We start from the raw sequence: 14,248 nt of genomic DNA, 5'->3' as shown, positions 1-14,248 counted from the left end.
TCCCAAAGGCATAATAAAGGCCTGAGAATGTGGAAAAGTCGAAAATCCTTGCATCTGGGTAGGTAGATAACTTGTCTGCAAATAAGGCATGGCACTGTAAGACTGCATATCATCACTTTTTAAGGCAAGGTGTGGTGTCTTGCTAAAACATGGAATCCAGAGTGCTGAGAGCTCATATAAAGCCTAGCACCGTGCTTCTGGATGGTCATCATTAGTGAGCTGGCCACCTTTGTCACATGTCTAGAACAAGCTCTGGATTAAATTTGTCAGAGCAGTGATTCATCAGCCAGGGAAGTGTTGACAGTTGATGAACTCTTAAAAGCAGAGTAAAAATCACTGTTAGTTTTTATTGGAAATGTATCTCTGTATGGAAGGTCCCTTTTGGTTTCCTGAATAAGGTTGGAAGATTGAGATATATTTGATTTCCCTTCCTCCTGCTGAATGAAAACTTCAGGGTTTAGAAACAACAGCATGTGGATTATTTCACTTGTGGTCCTGCTGCTACAGGTACAATCTTTCCCTTATGGGAGATGTTCCAGTTACCCGGGGAAAGTGTGGGGTTTTTTATTTTTTAAGTATTATCTTAGAGTGCTGAAGAGCATCTGCTTCCTCCCAGCTTATTTGGTATGGCAACCAAGCATTGGTATTTGGTATTTGGGCTTCCCAGCCATCTGTTAGGACTTCAGTTTGTTTATGGCAGCAAACATACCCCATAGCAGCTTCTCCCATCCTGAGTGCTTAAAACCTTCCCCTCACAACTGCAGTGTAACTCTGCAGGATAATGACACCATGCAACGGGCATGGGCTAGGGGTTGCTGGAGGTAAGGACTTCAAAGCTTCAGTCTTGTGAAGGTTGGGGTGTTGCAGACCTAGGCAAGGACAGTATAGTTCCTAGGGAGGGGGCAGTACTGAAGAGCAGAGCTTGCTCTGCGGTCACTTTAATAATTTATTATAGAAAATCACCTTTAGTGAGCTATATGGAACATGCTCCATGGCATGAGGACACCCTTACGGTTTTATCTTTGCTGTTTCATCAAGAGTTCTCAGTTTTGTAGCCAGAGCTTTTTAGGTCACTGAAAGCAATGCTTTATGCCCCAGAGAAGACCGATAGCATACCTCTTCATCTTCAGTCTCATTCTCTGTTTTCCAATGGAGCTTTCTGCCTGAGCTTTGCTCCAGTCTCATGGATGTGTACATTTACACAAGGGTCTTTTCATCCCTGCCAGAATGCTGGCTCAACATTTGGTGCTGGCTTCAGAGTGCAATGTCCACGGAAAAAGCAGGTATGCCGGTATGGAAAAGCAAGACTGGTTTTCCACGGTTGCTCTGTGGCTTTATTTTGCCCTTCAGCCATCTGTCTGTACAGGCAACTGTTAGGGAGGACTACCAGTGTCTCTCATTTTCAAAAGCAACAAATACAAACATTTACTAAGCTAATAGTGCATTAAGCAAAATAGCAGTTAAAGCTACGAATTCTGCAATAATAAAATTACATTTTTCTTACTGTAGATAACATCGCCTCAGAACTGGAGAATTTTATGGGCCTGATTGAGACAGTAACAGGGTATGTGAAGATTCGTCATTCCCATGCATTAGTCTCCCTGTCTTTCTTGAAGAACCTGCGGTATATTCTGGGAGAGGAACAGGTGGACGGGTAAGTGTTCAGATAATCTGTAGATGCAATTTTACTTTAATAGAAAGCTGCAGAGAATAAGTCCCCTAGTAAACAGTCACGTACCATTTATAGAATCTCCTCTTCCACTAATACACAGTGTTTTTCTCCTAATGAACATCATTGCACAGCCATCGCTCATTTGGATTGCTATCCAAATCAGCATATTAAATTGAGTATATTAAAAGTATTTTAATGGTAACTATGCTGCTGTATTTCACTTTAGGTTTTTCTAGGGAGATTCTTGACGTTGATAGGTGTCTTCATTTGTTCTTTTTGCTCTGTTTGAGAAAAGAGCATCTTCAGATACAACTGGATTTCCTTGCAATTCTTTACGGTTGGCTTTTAGCAGAGTTTTATGGAGAATGTCAGCTGAAGGGAAACCTGAAGTTTACTAACTAAGGAGAGCAACTGGAAGTGACCTAACTAATATGAAATAGATTGCAAGTTGCAATTGTTTGCAACTCCTTGAAATGCTAACATTAAATGAATTATCTATCAAGCAGGAGAAAGACTGGTCAGGAAAAGTAAAGTTGATCCCTTGTAATGTTTGCTGTGGGTTATATTGCTTCTATAATTACACAATGTATGATATTTTTTGCCGTATGTAACTCTTGTTTTCCTATAATGGTAAGAGATAGTTGAGACAAGCTTTCATCTCCGCAAAACTTGCAGTGCTGAGGTGTGCTGACGGTCTTTCAGCCAACTGCCTTGCTTTCTCTTCTTCAATCAGATAGCCATCCCAAGTTTAAACCAGTGTTCTCTGGAAGAAATAAGTTTCCCTCAGGAATGACAGAACTATTAAATGAAGGATTTTGGGAAATCGTATAAGAAAAGGTAGTGGGAGGGTCATGGGAAAGGTTGCTTGAGTCTAATTTATCTGCCCCGACAGGATAAAGTGAGGGATTCTTCACAACCTCCCTCTTTCTCTCAGGCTAGTCTTTGGTCAGCCTTAAATTCTTAAAATTCCACCATCTGACAGAGTGAGTTAAAGGGCAGCTCTTCATCCTGCACTTGAAAAGCACTCTGTCTTTTTCAGTAAGAACACTGGCTCTACGGAAAAGCTTGCTTCTAGTTGCAAATCCTAGAGGCTTGTCACTTTGCCGAGCACAAGGCTCATTCAGCCCACTTACGATGTGGCGTGCTCTCACAGATAACTCCAATTATCGATTTGTCTTTTCTTCTCTCACCCTCTCTTTCTTGCTCTCTTTAAATTTGAGTTTAGCTTTGTGTTTCAAGTAGTAATTATGTCTTTGGTACCTTGTATGTCAGCAAGCAGAGCTGATACGAAGGGAAATGGCAGGTTTTTAAATTGGATTCCCAAATAGAGAAGTAAATAGGTGCAGCTTTGAAGAGGAAAAATGGAGCTGAGTGGAGGAGGTAAAATAATAGATCTATAGTTAAGACCTACTTTGTGCTAAAATTTACCCATGCTAGGACATTCCTGCAGTTACATACTTTGGGTCAGGGGCAGGCTCTTTGCTTGGAAAACGCCTAGCATAATTTAGGCATTACCATGTTTCCAACAATACTTAGATGGAAGTAGGCACCTGGCAAGAAGGGACTGAGGTTGAACAATTACTTTGGCAGAGTTATGAACAACAGGGAGTGGGGTCTTAACCTGGGAAGTACTGGTCTGCTGGAACAATAGCTGTTTATGCCAGCATTGCCTTGGGGGGTGAGAGGGAGGTTAACTTGAGATCCATTATGATAGTTGTTCATTACACGACTGACCCCACCACCACCATCCCTTTTTTTTTAATTGAACTAGACTAACAAAACAGTACTTCAGTATTTCTTTCTTCCTTATTCAGTTTCTGGTGCCTGCCTTGGTTATTACAGAAAATGGAAAGGTTACTTTGGTTTTGGAGTATTCATTACCTCTTTTGAACACTATGTCTGTAGTGAATGTGCTCCCATATCAATAAAAAAATTTCTCTTTGGAAATAGGGAAACTGAAATGGAGATGTGCTGGAGGGGTCTCGGTGTATGTTGCAGGATTTTGATTCCTAGTCTGGTGTTCACTCTGCCAGGCCCATCTCTCTCCTCTGCTGGGGCACTGTGTGTTCACTGCTGTCATCGACTGCAGCTGCCATGTTGATGGATGGTACGTGGGCAGCACTTCTCAAAGCACCTCCAGGTTGGGTACCTGGAAAATGAGCAATTTGTGGCCTTCAGGAGCAAGCAAGGAGATGGTGACTGAGGAAGAGTGTCTGTTGTGGCACCGCCCGGCTGCTGATGTTGTGTTTCAACTTCTGCAGCAAACTGGGGGCAATCTCTATAAGAGCAAAACACCCCCCATCCCCGCCCTGTTTTCTGCATCATTTTGAAGCAGAGACATCAGTAGCTGTCAGGCTTGTTGGAAGGTGTGAACAGGATCTCTAGCTGTTGTGTGGCTCCTCGCTGAAGACTTTACTGTTTGTTTTCTTGGGATCATTATTGTCAGATTATGGTGAATTCAGACAGTCAGCATGATAGCAGCAGGGCTTGTTCTAGCCACAGCATTTTAACAAAGCAGTCACCCTGTGTGTGAGAGTGTTTTAGGAATGAATAACACCCTCCGGGCTGGCGGTAAACACGGGTGATGAGCATGTCTGCAGTGGCAGGCTTCCATGGGGGAATGCTCCTCAGCTTGTTTTTTGTTTGAAGAGGAGTCTGTAAAAACACTGTTTCTCAGCCATCCATGTGCAAGTGAACTTTCAAAAAGTGAGTTGGGGAGTTTATACGCTGAGGTGTGAGGCTGGATTTGTGTGGGGGTTTAAGAGGCTCATCAATTCACCTTTTCAAACCAGACAAGAAAACACTGAACTTTTATTAGTATTAGTAAGGTGCATTACTTCCAAATCCATGGATTAGTATAAAAGCCCCTAGTTTCCTACCCACGTATTTGCCTGTGGAAATGCAATTCTTGGCCAAAATCAGCTGTTTCTAAGTTGCTTACAATTTATGTTAGCAAGGTGTGTTCAAGTATCTATTAGTGACAAGTATTTTGTTAATAACCTCAGTGGTTCTGTTTGAAGTGCTGGTGGGCAAACACAAGCAAAAGAATATACCAGCATTATTAAAACATTAGCAATGTTTTGGAAATTGATAAAGCTCAGGCTTGTAGAGAAATGCTGAAGAATGAACCTGCTTAAAGAGAGACTATCAAATGGAGCATTTTGTTCAAGTATTGTCCTTTGTATTGTTATCTGTTGTGGTATTGCGTTATATATGTTTGACTTTGTTGTCAGGTCCTCATCGGGGATCAGGGTCACACTGTGATACAGGTGTAGAACATATACCATGTTAATAGACAGTTTCTAGCCAACATGTGGCATGTTCTGTGTATTTAAAGCAATAGGGGTTTTCCTTTTCTCCTGTCTCTTTCTGGTTGATGTCCCAGCTATCTGGTCTAGTGAGATTTTTCTGTCTTTCTCATCGTTGTAGCACTGAGAGATGAAAGTTTTCTATTCTTTATGTCCTGCAGGGTTGCTCGTCTTGTCCCAGGGTAGTCAGCCTGCCATAAACCTTTGCTGTCTGGTCACCTTCTGTAGCCAGCTCATCAAGTGCTCTCCTTCACAGTCCTATGCCAGTTCTCATTCCCTTTTTGGTGCAAATCACTTCCCTTTACAGATAATGCATTGCACTCTTATTAACAGTGCACTTATCTGGTCATTACCGCTTTCAGGAGCTTTTTTGTGTCCTGTATGCTACGGAAGGGATGAAGGTTGATGGAAAGCTTGTTGAAATGTTTTCGTCACCCACGTCTCCTTTTGGTTTAGATCTCATGTTCTGCTTAATAGCTTTACGGTGGATGAATGTGCCAGATCTAACGTTGTGTGCAGATACAGTGTGAAGCAGGTTTTTAATGTATGCAGTCAATAGTTAAGTGGCTGTGGGTGCTCTACAGTTGGGGATACACATCATGTTGTGGGAATTCTCTCCTGTGGGTGTACATGGGTTATGCAGGTTGTCTTGAGGCTTTTTATGGCAAGCCTGGGACCAGATGTGCCTCCTGCTCCTGTTCAGAGGTTTAGCCTGTCCTTCAGGCCATAATCTCCAGTCACTACATTAGTTACTGTCTCCAGGGTTTGACTGGCAGTGCTTTGTTTTCCTACAGTGAATCTTTTATTCTTTCCATGCTATCTTCTTTGGCATCCTGATTTTTTCTACAGCTGTTAGAACCAAAGTCTCATATAATGTTTATTTATAACTTTATTTATAACCTAAGCCCTAAGTGCAGTCTGGTTGCCCTCTGCTCCATCTTTCAAGCCATGCAGTGCTGCACCACTCCTGTGACTGAGACTGTATATAGCCCTCCAAACGTGGTTTCCCTGGTGCTTTGAATGATGCTAGAATAACTTCCACTAATTTATACTTTCATTGTATATATGAACGCTTAGGACCTGTTTGCCTTGCTTCAGATGGCTGCTGAAACTTGTGCATCTGGCTTTGACGTACAAGCCACACTAACTCCCAGCTCTGGCCCAGTCACTGTGCAGTTGTGTACTTGATTTGCCTCATTTATTCACACTCTTGAAAGCTTAGCCACATTGCTTTGATACAAGAATTATCTCTAGTATCTAAAGAATAATTGCCGCAGTTGTGAGCAGGAGACAAGCTAGGCTGTTATTTAATATTTAAGATGGTTTCTGTAGTCGTGGAGGCACACCTCTGTTTATTGTGTTCAGTCTGAGTCCAGTTTTTGGTCTTTCCTGAAGAGCTTAGTTGCCATCACCTAATCATGTGGTTAATTATGGTGAAGTGTCATCTTTTCAGCAGTGCACAGGGAGCTGCAGGGATTTTAGTCATCTATAACAGAGTAATAGGTGTCTCAAATAAACACAGTTTTTGGTGATGTCTGTCAAATCCCATATGCAGTTTAGCATCCTTGTTCTCTCCTGACAAGATGCATTTAAAGCACAAATGTGTATGTGCTCCATTGTCAGCTGAGCACATTCTTCTTGGCATCTGTCTGAAGTGGTACCAGGTATATTGATTTCATCAGCAATCAAGTCCTGAATAATTAGAGGGCAGCTGGAAATAGGAGAAACCACTTCCCTTTTGCATTGTTCTGAAAATACACTCAGCATTTTGGTATGTTACAAGAAACTGCAAATGTGGCCTGTGCAGACTGCAACCAGAATGCACAGGTTTCACTTCAGGTTGGGTGAGGGAGGAATTAATGCGAAATTCTAAACAACGTAGTTGAAGGAAAGCCATAAATGAGTATTATTAAGTCAGCTTCTTATGAGCCCCATGGTTGTCTGCCATGTTACCATGCAGAAACTCTGACTAAAAGGATTTGTAGAAAGCCTAGTTTAACTGTGTTGATGTGTGCTTACCAATGCGAAATGGCTTGCAGAGGTTGCAAGGCTTCATTGTGTTAATAATGGATTTCATGCTGGTGTAGTTAACCTTGGTGGGACTTTCTGCAGAAATATAATAAATGCTGCCATGATGGGTTGGTTTGACTTAGGTTCATCAGGTACACAGACCTTTAACTCATTTCGCGATTGTGCATTCCTGTCCCTGCTATCCCAAAATGTGTCTTTGCAGGTGTTGTCTTGCTGCTGGTGTAGAGCCTATAATCTTGCTTCGGCTGCACCTGGGTTTGTTTTTTTTTCCAATTCAGGACAATTGAGTGGTACTGGGAATTTCTTCTTAACATATAATAGGATTTCCACACACAACTTTATATTTAGTTTCTGTGGAAATAAAGGATGTTCGTGTTATTCCACTGCTGTGCTTAGGGAATAGGCTCAGCACATACTGCTGCCTGTGTTGTTAGTTCTGTACTTTGAAGTCTGGATCTTGTGCTGTGCAGTCAGTGCAACTGTTTACTGTCAGGTTTTGATGTATAAGTGCAACTGTACTTGGCACAGTGTGGGAAATCTTTATTGGGCCAAGAGGTAAACTAAGACAGAGAGGCAAGGAAACCTCACTATGCAAACTCTTAGAGTTGCTTTTGTAAACATAAGTTCGTGACTGTATTTTATTGTCAGAACTGCATCGTGCTTTTCCTCCCATGAGGTATGTAAGGTTATTGCTTCCCACTTGCCACAGAATGGAAAATCCAGTGTAGAGACCTGCTGTTCACAGGACATGAATTTATATTTCTCATAGCAGCTTCTATACAATTATTAAAACACGTGTTGGAGTGGGCTTTACATGGTGTGGTGTCAGCCTTGAAGTCCTGTGTTACAGTCATTTCCCTGCCCTCTGAATGCAAAGTGAGCATTCAGGGAAAACTTGCTCCATGGAAGAGAAGAAAATCCTTTAATCTGCTGAGCACCAATTTAAAGTAATAAGAGGAAACATAGTGTTTTAAGGTTTTCTTATATTAAGGTATTCTTGGTTGGAATTGGCTATGAATTAAAACTAATGTTTTTCCTTCAAAAATTTCCTTCTAGGAATTATTCCTTCTATGTGCTTGACAACCACAATCTTCAGCAGCTGTGGGACTGGAACCATCATAACTTGACGATCAAGGAGGGGAAAATGTACTTTGCGTTTAATCCTAAATTATGTGTTTCTGAGATTTACCGTATGGAGGAAGTTTCAGGAACCAAGGGACGACAGAGCAAAGGAGATATAAATCCAAGGAACAATGGGGAGAGAGCCTCTTGTAAGTAAACAAACAAAAAGGATTTCAAGGCAAACTGCATAGGAGGGTGTCACAAAAAAACCCCAACCCAACACACTGCCATGTTGCTGACCATTACAGTATTTAGAGTTCAGAAATTAAGTAGGCTTTCAGTTATTCTACTTGTTCAGTTTCTAAAATGTAGCTGCGAAAGTATGTTTGCATGTATGGAAAATTGCGTGGTTATATAGTCACTTTCTCATCTGTAAAAAAAGTTTGATGAAGGTGACTGCTTTCCAAATACCATTTTATGTGACAGCAGCATATATGACAATATGAACATACCTGGGAAATGAGAAATAAAATTCAGTGTTTTGGTATATCCAATGAGGAGCAGTTTCTCAGTTTCCTTTGCAAGTGTACATCATTATAGATATTTTCCTCTCTCAGGTATCTGCTCTTTCTTGATACTAAGGAAGCTGCTGAATAACAATTACAGAGACACCAAAACAAACTTTATTATGTTCATGCTTCTTTTCAGCTCCTACCAAATATTGTACCTTGTTGCTAGAAATGCTTGTTGTAAACTCAGTTTTCTGTGCTTTATTTTCAGATTATTTGCTTTTGAATTGAGAACACTTTGTAGTCTTCTACAGTATTCCTAAATGTCAGTGTCTCTGCATTTAATTTTGGATTCTGCAATGGTCAAAGTTATTGGAAAGTTCTCTTTTGGCTTTGGTGGTCTGCATGTCAGGTTTCCAGGTGTAACCAACACATGTAAAAGCAATCTCTCATCTAGGAATTAAGGTGACAGAATGCTTACAAATTTGACCTCATACTCAAACTCTTAGAACTGACGGTGCATTTTTCTTTGGTCTTCGTGGTGTTCTTGGAGCTGAGTAAATTAAAATGGATCTTGTGTATAAGTCAAGTCCCCTTGTTCTGGATGGTGTTTACAAAAGTAGGACATGTACTCTGCTGAATGTCTCTTTAGGCACAATGCATAAATGCAAATGGCATAGATCCTTGTTGTAAGCACACTCCATTCTTTGCACATTCAATAGAGCAAAGGGTTGCAGTCCTGGAGGAGTTACAGACACACAGCCAGTCCTTACTACCACTGAGGCTAGTGCCAGCCACTGCCTGTTTTTTTCAAAACCATTACAGAAAGCTTTCTGACTCTGAGAAGGGGAAAAGAATCAACAAAAGCTAAACTGCCTTTGAAAAGATAGCACCAATAGTGCCAGTGTACATGAGGGTGAAAACCCCTTTATTTTCAGAGACTTCTATGGAACATTAGAAACGAACACAATTTTTTCATCCAAGAATTAAGTTTTTAAAATGCTATTTTGTTTTGGATAGGAAAGGTCAGTGAGTTGGTAGGAGGAAGCCATTCATTTCAAAACTGCCAGCTTCCATCCAGCTCTGTTCAGAAGAGTAGCTGGAAGCTGCTGCCATCAAATGGTTGTGCTGTATATGAACTGAGTTTTGGAGTTCTTGGTCCAGCCTCTCATGAATAGCAATGTAAACTCCTTTGTCCTTTCCATGTTGTCCATTCCCCAGGAAAACAAACTGTAGTTGTCAAAAGTTGTCCTGGAAAGTGAGAACACACAGGCCAGTTACTGCTCTGCACATACATTGGAGTTGGGTGATGAACTTAGTGCTTCTAAACCAGTCCTGTGAATGACCAGGACTTCATTCCTCAGTCAGGGAGAGTCTGAAGTAGTTTTCAAGAGCTTTCTGATGATGCATTACAAGAAAATCTGCTTCAGAAAAAATAATAACAAGTAGCTCCAGCATATTCTAAAACGATTGCCAAGGTCACTGCTTGCCCTTAAGCACTCAAATGTAGTAGGATGAAATATGAAGCTCTACAGAGACAAAGGCTGTTGGTGTACTGTGGTATCATAGGCATTACTGGAAAGGCTAGTTAGCTAAAACTGATACCGAAGAAATATCAGAAACTAATAGGCCATGTGATGCTAACTCTGTCATGTCCTGTCCTTTTCTATTGCAGGTGAAAGCCACATTCTGCGTTTTGTTTCCAACACTACACTCAAAAATCGGATTAAACTAACATGGGAACGGTATCGCCCTCCAGATTATAGAGATCTCATTAGCTTCACTGTTTACTACAAAGAAGCGTAAGTAGATGTCGTCAGAGACTAATCAGGGCAGTCCAAGAGATAGTAGACAATTCTACTCTGACTGTTGGATATCTCATCCAGTTTACATGTTTCATCCTCAAATCCTGCTTTTGTTCTATTTCTTTTCTTGGTGGAATACAAACCCCCTTTAAAAAGAGTATTGTTTTGATTGAAGCCTACAAATGAATTCCAAATCCATCAGGAAGTTTCAAATTTGGGGGGAAAAAAAAAAAATAGAAATGGATGGCTTGGCTGTTCTCAGGGGCCTAATTTGGAGCTCTTCATAAGTCATGTCATGTTTACCAAGATCTTTTCCTTCTCTAGTCATGGTATTGACTAGAGAGCATCACAGCTCAGGAGTTTGCCCTATCACCTTAATGACTTGTCTGCTCAGGGTTTGGGTTATTTAGATTAGCTAGCATTGGTAGTTTTCTGTATTAGCGTCTCTTGATAATGAAGGAGTGGTGCAGTTACTGGAGACACCCTAATTTCTTGGGAGGTGTCTCTGCCTTTGCACATCCTTCTAGTGTCTCAGATTTAAAATAGTAAAAAATACAAATAAGCACACTAATAACTCTCCAAGCAGTTTGGAGGTGTGAAAGGGAGGTTCAAAATGTTGATAATGACATTCTGCGAGACACAGAAGCACAAATTGTTAGCTAAAGTCTAAATATGTCTGAAGCATTTCAGTGTCTGTTTTGGATAAAAAAAGATAAACATAGTGTTTTCTTGGAAAATTTACCTTATTACTAGTCACTGAAGGGAAGACCTGCAGCTAAAGCCGAACTTTGAGTTTTGTAGTGCTTAGAAATAAATAAGAATTTTATTCTGTTTTATTCTGCTATGGAAAACAAGTAAGCTTTATTTGTTTCATTGAGCAACATTGAATTGAGGCACTCTAATAAATACATGATAATTTTTAGGAGAAAATATTTTGTACTATTTTTTTCTTTTAATATTTCAGACCATTCAAAAATGTGACAGAGTATGATGGACAAGATGCATGTGGCTCCAATAGCTGGAACATGGTCGACGTTGACCTGCCACCAAACAAAGAGAACAATCCTGGAATTCTACTGCAGGGATTGAAACCTTGGACTCAATATGCCATTTATGTGAAGGCTGTTACCCTCACAATGATGGAAAACCATCATATTCATGGAGCAAAAAGTGAAATTGTATATATACGAACCAATGCTGCAGGTGAGATCCTAGGCTTTTGGGTAAGAAGTTGGTAACACTGCAGTGATGCTACTGTATTATTATGTGATTTCTGTTGTTAATACAGAAATTGAATTTATGTGCAGATGACATGCATAATGCTAGAAAGTTTCAGTAATTATGAAAGCAACATTAAGATTCGAATTAAAACTCCCTAGTTGCTCAGACATTATTTTCCTTGGGAACTATGGGAGTTTTTTGGAGTTAGGATTTTGGACTTTGTTCCATTGGTGAAGGTGAATTTAAGTACAGCTTTGGATTGGGACTGTACGTGGTTGCAGTTGAATCCTTATTAACTGTTGTTGGTGTAGCATAAGTAGGAAAACTTTTATAGGATGGTGTTTTTTCTTGCAGTGTAGAAATGGATTGGGATTCATTTTGAAAGCCTGCATTAAAATACATTGTAGAATGCTCTAGACTTAAATACCTTCTTTTTCTTTTTTTTCTTCTTTCCTTTCCAGTGCCATCCATTCCCTTGGATGTTATTTCAGCATCCAACTCTTCATCCCAACTGATTGTGAAATGGAATCCTCCCTCTCTTCCCAATGGCAACCTCTCATACTACATCGTACGATGGCAGCAGCAACCTCAGGACAGTTACCTTTACAGACACAATTACTGTTCCAAAGGTAGGAAAATGAAATGCGGTTGTGTTGAAATGCCTGTGACTCTTCCCTGCCAGTGCACCTTATTGACAAGAGCTAAAGCCTGTGCCCTGCTTCACAACTCTTTTGTGAATAACAGCAAGTAGAAGGGAGTAGGTAAACATGGATTGTTGCTGTATTCATAATATGGAGAGAAAAGAAACAAGCTGCCTCTGTTCTTTTCTTTTAAGATAAAGTCCCAATTCGAAGATATGCTGATGGGACCATTGATACAGAAGAAGCTACTGAACCCACCAAGCCAGAGGGCTGTGGGGGAGAAAAAGGACCTTGTTGTGCTTGTCCCAAGACAGAGGCAGAAAAGCAAGCTGAGAAGGAGGAAGCAGAGTACCGGAAAGTCTTTGAGAACTTCCTTCACAATTCCATCTTTGTCCCCAGGTGATGGATTTTGGACACTTTCTCTTTGCAAGTGGGGCTAATAATTTTATTTTTTACCATTTCGTAGAGCTGAGTCTTCCTGGATGTGAAAGCATATGGAGATAACATCTGAAACACATAAGCGTTGCCTTTCCTTTTATGTGAGACAGTCTGCAGCCTTTGTAGTTTCTCTTATTCACTAATTTTCATCTCTTTCTCTTAATTTTAGCTAGTAGCAAGGGTTCTTACCTACATTGTTCAAGGACTTTAGCGATGGTTTCTTTTCAGAGTCAAGAGTCACTTGAGGAGCTCATTGTCTGTAAGGGTTTCAGAGATGAGCAACATGTGGCAAACATAGAGTTTCAGATGTGATCTTTCTCTAAATAGCCATTTAAGTGCTCGTGTTCCTAATCTGAAGATTTATTTGCCTTTGAAATTGAGGGCATAGTCACCTCGTAGAATTGAAACTAGTCTTCCTTTCTCATTGCGCTAATCGCAAAGGCATATTGGTCTGTGCTGCAGAGAAGTATTAAATATGCCCACTCTTCCATTATAAACACTACAGCTTACACATTAAGTGGAATAGTAACGATTTTGTGCTGCAACATAGAGTAGATACTACTAAATTAATTGGTGATTTTGATCCTTGAGTTTCCAATTTATCCTTCATGTAAGCTGTTCTTATTTTAGATAATTGGATCCTGGGCCTAGCACACAGTGTTGCTGTTATGTTACAGTCTATAAGCAATCAGATTTCAATCATGCATGTTATCTCATTGTCTTTCTGGGCAGGTGAAGTTTATGGTGAAGTCCTGTGTTTGAGAGCTCTGAAGTGTGGTATTGCTTCTCATTAAAACTGGTTCATATCACTCTCCACTGTGATTTTTTTTGGACCTTTATTCAAGGAAGTGTTGGATTGACTTGTTTGGGTTTGGGACTGTGATATGTGCAGAGCTTCTTAGCTTTATCCAAAAAATGAGGGAACTAAATACTGCCTTTCTTTGGAAATGCTAAGTATTGTGTCTGAGCTGTGTTTGAGTCACATTTAGCATTTGTGGTTGAACTTGTGCAATGTTTCCCTACTGATGATGAGAACCATCAGCAAAGATGAGGTAGAGAAGTAACAGCCACCATGAGTGGCCAGGATGTAATTCTTGAGCAATGTGAAGTCTCATAAATGTGATCTGATTTTGGAATTTATGAAGTAGCACAGCAAGGAGTTGTGAAAGGCATGTGTCAGTTCTAAATTACTTGAAAGTCTATTGCAAAGGGATTTTTTTATTTCACCAAAGCTTTGTCATTTTAAATGTGTTACCTTCTCCCAAATTTTCTTGCATTTCCCCTTCTCAAAGGAAACTCACAGAACCTTGAACTCAAACAGTAACAAATAAACTGACCAGTTCACAAAGAATTTCCTGAAAGCTTGTGCATTTCCCTTTTTTCTTAACTTACTGACATAAGGGTGTGTTTTGTAACAGCAAGGGCAGATAAGGTACAATGCTCAGAAATAGCTGCATAGCTAAGCAACTTTAAAGAGACTGTATGTCAGGGAAATTAAAGATTATGAGCTAGTGAGACGTCTCTGTGGGACAAATCCAAGCAGCTTGTTACTTGCTGATGT

The 14,248-nt window shown here is 40.4% G+C and overlaps 1 protein-coding gene across 4 annotated transcripts in view; it reads left to right on the top strand.

The window, feature by feature from the left end:
* Positions 1 to 14,248, top strand: part of IGF1R (insulin like growth factor 1 receptor) — a 195,383-nt gene that overhangs the window by 147,190 nt on the left and 33,945 nt on the right. For all 4 annotated transcript variants that reach the window (XR_007507444.1, XM_049811824.1, XM_049811822.1 and 1 more), the window contains 6 exons: positions 1,510 to 1,654; positions 8,068 to 8,282; positions 10,258 to 10,384; positions 11,352 to 11,590; positions 12,070 to 12,237; positions 12,444 to 12,648. Coding sequence is in view for 3 of the 4 variants with exons in the window: in XM_049811824.1 (XP_049667781.1) it covers positions 1,510 to 1,654; positions 8,068 to 8,282; positions 10,258 to 10,384; positions 11,352 to 11,590; positions 12,070 to 12,237; positions 12,444 to 12,648 (1,099 nt within the window). In the remaining variant the exon portion in view is untranslated. The remainder of the gene's footprint in view (positions 1 to 1,509; positions 1,655 to 8,067; positions 8,283 to 10,257; positions 10,385 to 11,351; positions 11,591 to 12,069; positions 12,238 to 12,443; positions 12,649 to 14,248) is intronic.

The sequence above is a fragment of the Accipiter gentilis genome, chromosome 10, assembly GCF_929443795.1.
Source record: "Accipiter gentilis chromosome 10, bAccGen1.1, whole genome shotgun sequence".
NCBI lineage: Eukaryota > Metazoa > Chordata > Aves > Accipitriformes > Accipitridae > Astur > Astur gentilis.
This window is presented reverse-complemented; position numbering and strand designations above follow the sequence as displayed.